Source organism: Thalassophryne amazonica, chromosome 20, assembly GCF_902500255.1.
Source record: "Thalassophryne amazonica chromosome 20, fThaAma1.1, whole genome shotgun sequence".
Classification (NCBI taxonomy): domain Eukaryota; kingdom Metazoa; phylum Chordata; class Actinopteri; order Batrachoidiformes; family Batrachoididae; genus Thalassophryne; species Thalassophryne amazonica.
Window position 1 is genome coordinate 28,831,729 of NC_047122.1, and position 7,334 is coordinate 28,839,062.

The following is a 7,334-nucleotide window of genomic DNA, read 5'->3' on the forward strand; positions in this document are numbered from 1 at the left end:
GATTTGCCTTAACTGGCAAGCTGAATATTTTAATTTTTGGTGCCTTAAATATATAACTGATACCAAATAACGTTTTAAATGCAGGACTTTTACATTTACTATTTATTTTTTTAAAAGTTAAATATTATTATTTTTTTTTTTTTCCACCAGCGATTTCTGAAGCACGCGTGAAGATCACAGCCATACCGACAACCAATCACATTTATCTATGCTGCTTCTCTGCCCAATGGGAGGCTAGAAAGCTTCCATGCGCTTCCTCCTTCTGGTGTCGTCTCTAAATGTGCCCGTTATGTTAAAAACACAAATTTTTGCGTTTTGTCCTAATGGTAGACTTGCTTCAGGATGAGCGGTGTTTGTAGAGAAGTCATCACCCTTCAGCTAGGACATTATTCCAACTTTGTGGGGACTCACTGGTGGAATTTACAAGTAAGTTAATGGATAAGGCTAGTTAGGCTAACCTAGCGTTAGCTTATGTGTTGAGAGCTTTTAAACAAATCACGACATGACTAATAATTCACACGTAGCGTTAGTCAGCAAACATTAAGTAGTGGCTTAAATCTGCTGCTTATTGTTATATTCAGAAAGTCAGATTTTCTCAGACTGGTAGTGGTTAACCTGTGTATATTATAAACAACTAAATAGCAAATAGCTGCAGCTAACCATAACTAGACCTCCTCTCCATCTGTTAGTGTCATTGTTTTAGGTGCTTTCCATTCATTTGTGTTTTTACTACATTCATGCCAAGGATGGAGAACTTGGAATATTTTATAATTAATGGTTTAGTGATTGCTGTTTAGTCTTGGGATCGCTTCCTGCCTGGTGGTTCTTTCTGTGTGGGTTTCCTCCCGCAATCAAAAACATGCTTATTTAGGGTTCTGCTCCTTTCTCTGCCTCTGATCAAGGCAGCGTTCCTGCATCTGGAATTGGTCCCCGGGCGATATTGATACCTATAAATCACTGTTATTGTTTTGGGTCATTTTGGCTTCATATTCTCCAACGGGTCAGTGTAGATGGGTTTGTCTGTTTTCAGGATGCATCTCTATCATATGATCCGGAGACACCTTTGGGTGAGATCCAGAGTGATGTTGTGTTTCGTGAGGGGCAGACTATGGGGGGGCATGTCACGTACACACCTCGCCTCATTGCCATGGATCTCAAAGGTAACCTTCCCTATCTTTTAATAATGCTGATAACATTTGGCATCAAACATTAACCTACCTTATTCTTTGAAATTTGGCTCTTTTTGTAAAAATTTGTTAACACGGTGGACATCTGTGATACCCATTAACAGTATGAGTATTTTACTGAATTCTTCACATTAATATGAGCTTTTATTCCATTTCAAGCCAGCTTCACTCTGTCCTGTAGCTAGTGAGACCAAGGCCCCATCCCAACACCCCCCCTCCTCTCTGGCCCTCTGTGTGTGTGTGCGCTCCTGTGTAGTGTGGAAAATCTCATTTATTAGGTGAATATTTCAACCCGTATCCATTGTAGATCCATTCCTGAAGGGCCTGACCTAGTGGAGGCCATTCCGTAACAAGGAGTAGGGCTTAGGGACAATAAATGGGATTGGGTCATGATGTGTGCCGTCTCTTTATAACAGGAAGTCTTCGAACGCTGCGGCAAGAGGGAGGTCTGTACGATGCTGGCAAAGATGAACCTGCAGTCACATGGTAAATGAAAGGTGCAGTACTCCACAACAGAGTTGTGCGTGAGTGTATTGTTTTTGTACTGTTCTGCTGGAATATAGTGTTTCAACACTGCCTTCTGTTTATAGTTGACATTACAATTAATTGTGTATTCTGGACGACTTATCGTTAAATGGTGCACGTGACCCGTTTTGACACAGTGTCTTTGTATTTATAACTTATGGTGTATTCAATATGAATCGATTATCTGTGTGGCAGGGAGGGAAACCTTGTGGTGCATAAAGAAAGTCCTCCAACAAAGAATTCTTTTCTCCAGGATCTGGACAAATTGGATGTGAGTTTTTGTATATAAATTACATCAATGCATTTCTGTGATGTACATTTTCCATTACAAACAGCAAAATTTTTTATAATAGATTTCTAATTCAATATCTCATCACCTAAACCACAAGTAATTAAATTAAAAGTAATGGTAATATAGATTTTTCAATTTATTTTCATTTATATAGCACCAAATCACAACAGAGTTGCCTCAAGGCGCTTCACACAGGTAAAGTCAAACCTTACTAACCCCCAGAGCAACAGTGGTAAGGAAGAACTCCCTCTGAGGAAGAATCTTCAAGCAGACCAGACTCAAAGGGGTGACCCTCTGCTTGGGCCATGCTACAGACATAAATTACAGAACAATTCACAGACGAATATACAGGAAATGCTGTTGGTGCACAGGACAAGAGGCTCGCCAACACAAATACAACTCCCATCTCTGGATGGAGCTGCACCTTAAACAGAGAGGAAAAAAAAACAGAATCAGGCATCAGAAAGACAAGAAATACTGTATAATTTGCTAGCATTAATCAATAAGAAAAACAGAAGAAATACTAAGGTGATTGCTGGCCACTAGCCCTAAACTTCACTGAAAGACCCAGAATTTAGGTAAAGATTTATAAATATAAGTTCCATACAGGCTGTTCGGCAGATTGGGCTGACACTTATGCCTGGGGAGTGTAGCAGGAAGTGCATGAGACTTTGACTCCCCCTGAATAAAGAAGTGGGAATTGAACCTGTTTCTGGCACCATGGTGCTTAGTGGTTAGCACTGTTGCCTCATAGCAAGAAGGTAATAGATCGATTCCCACCTGTGGCCTTTCTGTGTGGAGTTTGCTTGTTCTCCCTGTGTTTGTGTGGGTTCCCTCCGGGTGCTCTGGCTTCCTCCTACATCCAAAGACACGCAGGTTCGGTGGATTTAAAACTTTAAATTGTCCGTAGGTGCGCATGCGGGTGTGAATGTGTTTGTTTGTCTATATGTGGCTCGGTGACAGACTGGCATCCTGTCCAGGGTGTACCCCGCCTCACACCATATTACTGCAGGCATAGGGTCCAGTCCCCCCGTGACTCTTAATTGGAGTAAGCGGTTGAAGATAAATGAGTGAGTGAAACCTTGTCTTTTAAGTGTGTGGTCCAAGTCTTTTTCCACTGAGCTACATGGTCCTACAAGTTAACTCTGACCTGCAAAATATTTATTTTTGCACATTTTGAATTTCATCTGACAGACCTAAACCTTTAAACAGCTGATGGAGCTGAAACACAGACAGTCATAAACTGTTCTTCATTAGTGTGGTTAATGATTGTTTTAACTCTTCTTCTTTTTCTTTCGGCTGCTCCCGTTAAATATTCTTCAAACGCTTGAGCCAAATGATGATGGCAGAATACAAACTTCTCTTTGTGTTACTCACTTGGTCATGTGGTTAACCAAACTCTGTCATACCAAACATCTTCACATTGATAGAAAGAAGTGTTTTAACCTGAGTCTTTGTCTCCAGAAGGGGGAGATCTTGGCCGAGGCTGATTTTAGCTCCAACTCACAGCCTAAGTGCTCAGGTGAGGACAGAGTTTGGCTTCTCTGGAGCCTTTATGGGGAACTTTATGTGTCAGTTTGAAGCTCTCGGAGAGCAGTGGATTATATTTAACAGCCTGACGTCTGTCTGCCAGCAGGTTCAGTGAGCGTGGACACCGTCAACAGCCAGCTGCATCGAGTCCACAGCAGATACAAGCTGGAGGGCAGCGTGACCGTGTGGTCCGACTTCCTCAGGATCCACCTGCACCCCCGTACCATCTCCGTCATCTACCAGTACAACCACAGCGGGTGCGGTGCCACTTGTCTTTGACCTTGTAGAGGTGAGAATCACGAGGATGTAGAGAGACGTGTGGCGTGTTTATATTCATGTCTGTGGCTGTTCAGGGAGACTCACCGTCTGGAGGCCTTCGGTCAGGGAGAAGCTCTGTTGCAGGGACGTGTGTTTGAGGAACTGGAGGACAAGCTGCATTTCTTTGTGGAGGAATGTGATTATCTTCAGGTATCTCTACTCTTTGCTCCACCCACTTTATTATGTTTTTTAATCAACACTGCTTATTTCCTTTTTTTTTTTTTGGCTGTACACCATTTTCTCGCAGGGTTTCCAGGTGCTGTGCGACCTGGCTGATGGTGTTTCAGGTCTGGGTTCAAAGGTCACAGAGCTGTTACAGGACTCCTATAGTGGAAGGGGCATCCTGACCTGGGGGCTGGCACCTGTCGACCACCCAAATTCAGTGAGTTTTTCTGAGCCATGCCCCTGAAGCACCATCGTTCACACTCGTGTCCTCACAGGATTCATCCTTTTCAGACTCCGATGATGGACCTCTATCACCTATTGAACACAACATTAGGGATGGTACATCTGGCCAATCACAGCTCTGTGTTCTGCCCTTTGACCCTGCGCGGTGGACTGTGCAGACGTCCTACCTCTCCTGCAGTGTTCCCCCACCTAAACTATGATGTACGTCCTTAAATTACTTAGATTTTATATGTATTGACTCGAGAACATGTCTGAGCTTAATTTTCTGTGACTCCTCCCCTCTGTGCAGCCCTCCCTGTGGTACCACTCGAGCGCCGTCCTGGCTTTGGCCCTGGACTCTATCACTGTGCCTTACAGACTGAGTAACAACAGCATCCCCATGTGGCAGGTGGCAGATAGTCTCACTGTCTCTGGAAGAAAGGTGATGTCATCAGAATTTTATTTATTTATTTTGTAATCTGCTGCAGAATGAGAGGGAAATAATTTGTTTTTCATCTCCACTGGGGGCATTTTGAATTCCAGGTGGTATCCGCTTACGGGGCCCTTCCCTTGCCCATGATGCACGGCAGCTCTCTCCCTGATGCCCTGAGCATCTGCTCAGATGTGTTGCCATGGAAACCCCTGTCAGCGTGCCAGGAACTCGGTGATGGTCGATGCTACGGCCAGTGGACGACGCTCAGAGGCTTTGAAGGCCAGAAATTAATCAGGTACGACTTCATGCATCCAAAATGAAAATCACCGCAGAGAGCTTCACTCTGATCTCTTAATCTCTAAATGCTGAAATGTAAAACATCCAGCATTTTAAAGTTCTGATTCATCAGAATTTAGATTTCATAAAAGTGAAACCACAGAGCTGCACGTTAGTTTGACTCAAAACATCTGCCACTGAAGTTGAATTTTCTCATTTATTTCACATATGAAAGTGCCAAAAACATGGTAACCTTTTGGCACTTTTTTTTTTTTTGGTAAGCGTGTGAATTTTACTTGAATATGGCAAATGAGTTTTTAAAAAAATTGCTTTCAATACAAAAAAGGTCTGCAAAACAGTGATACTGTAAAAGTTTTTAAAAGGCCAGGGGGGTCATTCCATGCCAAGTCAGCCAGTGGTCCCCACATGACCCCCTCCAATAAAAAGTGAAAAACACTGCACTTGCTTCCCAGCCAGAGAAATAGAAATACCCCAAGTTTTAATGAGCCAGCTCTAATACTTTAGGCACAGGAGCTGTTTCAAAATCGCAGCATTTTTGTTCGTATTTGAAAAAAGCACTTTCTGGCCAACTTTGGAGAGCTATATACCCCATAATTGACCACAAAAATCACCAGGTGAGCAATTGATAAAAATTTTGAAATTTCAACCATGCAATTATATGGATGTAAAGATTATATATACTAAATTTCAAGTTTGGGCAAGAAATATTTATATATATTTAATTTTTCTGAAAAGTCATAATTTTTATGAGTACAGATTCAACAACACATGATATACAATGTCACGTAATCTAAAAATACTTTAAAGGTTTACCTGAATGATTCATTTCTTATATTTATTTAAGAGTTAAATACACAGTGAACAAGTAATATTTCCTACATAATCTTTAAAATGCACACATTTGCAAACAAAGTGCTCTTAATCTAGGTATACCATGTATACCAAACAAAGCCATCATGTCTGAAAACTATGTTCTTGGGTTATGTACAGGAAAACGTGTTTTCTGCAGACGCAGCACAGGCAAAAAGGCTAATAATAAATCAGCTACTATAATAATATTTGTCATCAGTATGCATGTTATGTGTGCAAAAACCCTGGGAGAAGTGACTCAACTTTGTTCTGATCACTGTCATTCAGACTGTACTTGCAAGCACCAGCATCACTCAAATCAACAAAATTGTGAAAGCCAACTGTCTTACACAATGTCTTTTGATGACATTCATCTTGCAAAGTCAACCCTAGAGCACATTTTGCCTCCATGATTGATGAGAATATGATTAGGCAATGGTCAGAATTCCCAGAAATTCTTTGACCTGTTTCTGGGAAACCAGGTTGAAATTAGGTTGTTCAGTTAATCCCACCTTCTGGGAAATTGTAAATATAGCCTGACCTGTTTCTGGGAAATTGTCAAAATTATCATTCATTTGGGTACCCTGTGCTGTTGCATCCATCAGCAATAGTTTTTTACCAAGTTAAAATAATTGTATAATTATTATAGTTATTATGTAATAACTATATATTCACATTTCTAGCCCATTGATTAAGACTTAACACCAATGTGCGATTTCACACAATATTGCCTGTTGTAAAAAATAATTAAAATAGAAATATTTCTTGCCCAAACTTGAAATTTAGTATATATCATCTTTACATCCATATAATTGCATGGTTGAAATTTCAATTTTTTAATCAATTGCTCACCTGGTGATTTTTGTTGTCAATTAGAGGGTATTTTTGCGAAAAATGGAAATTGCGCGATCTCAGTTTTTCCCTCACAAGTACAATTTTGGCTGAAATGGAAAAATGAAACATTCTGGTGTTGTAACTGATTCATGAGAGTCTATGCCTGTAAGGAGAAGCGTGGGCATTGCATGCTCAAAGTCAGACCTCGTTTAGAAAAAAAATACCATTTTTGGCATTTTTTAAGAACAGTTGGATAAAAAAAATGAAGCCAGATATCATTGTTTTGATGCCAGATATGGCTTTTCCAGTATGATTTTACCTAAGATGGTAAGTTTGAGGGGTTTCACTTAATTTGGCTAGGCTATATTGCTTTCCAAAGTTGGCCAGAAAGTGCTTTTTTCAAATAAGAACAAAAATGCTGCGATTTTGAAACTGCTCCTGTGCTTAAAGTATTAGAGCTGGCTCATTAAAACTTGGGGTATTTCCATTTCTCTGGCAGGGGAACAAGTACAATTTTTTTCTTTTTTTTTTGGAAGGGGTCGTGGGGAATTTTTAAAAATTTGACCCATTTGGCATGGAATGACCCAGGGAATCTTTTTTTTTTTTTTCTCTCTCTCTTTTTATATCATCTTACAATAGGGTGTATTTACGCAAATAGATTTTCACACGTGGCATAAAGTTC

At 40.6% G+C, this 7,334-nt stretch overlaps 1 protein-coding gene across 1 annotated transcript in view; it reads left to right on the forward strand.

The window, feature by feature from the left end:
• The first annotated feature begins 254 nt into the window (after positions 1 to 254).
• Positions 255 to 7,334, forward strand: part of msto1 (misato mitochondrial distribution and morphology regulator 1) — an 8,228-nt gene continuing 1,148 nt past the window's right edge. Inside the window, exons 1-11 of the mRNA XM_034161523.1 lie at positions 255 to 426; positions 1,031 to 1,160; positions 1,604 to 1,673; positions 1,908 to 1,983; positions 3,469 to 3,526; positions 3,641 to 3,791; positions 3,888 to 4,002; positions 4,100 to 4,234; positions 4,309 to 4,461; positions 4,550 to 4,681; positions 4,783 to 4,967. Coding sequence (XP_034017414.1) covers positions 343 to 426; positions 1,031 to 1,160; positions 1,604 to 1,673; positions 1,908 to 1,983; positions 3,469 to 3,526; positions 3,641 to 3,791; positions 3,888 to 4,002; positions 4,100 to 4,234; positions 4,309 to 4,461; positions 4,550 to 4,681; positions 4,783 to 4,967 — 1,289 coding nt within the window. The 5' untranslated portion in view covers positions 255 to 342. The remainder of the gene's footprint in view (positions 427 to 1,030; positions 1,161 to 1,603; positions 1,674 to 1,907; positions 1,984 to 3,468; positions 3,527 to 3,640; positions 3,792 to 3,887; positions 4,003 to 4,099; positions 4,235 to 4,308; positions 4,462 to 4,549; positions 4,682 to 4,782; positions 4,968 to 7,334) is intronic.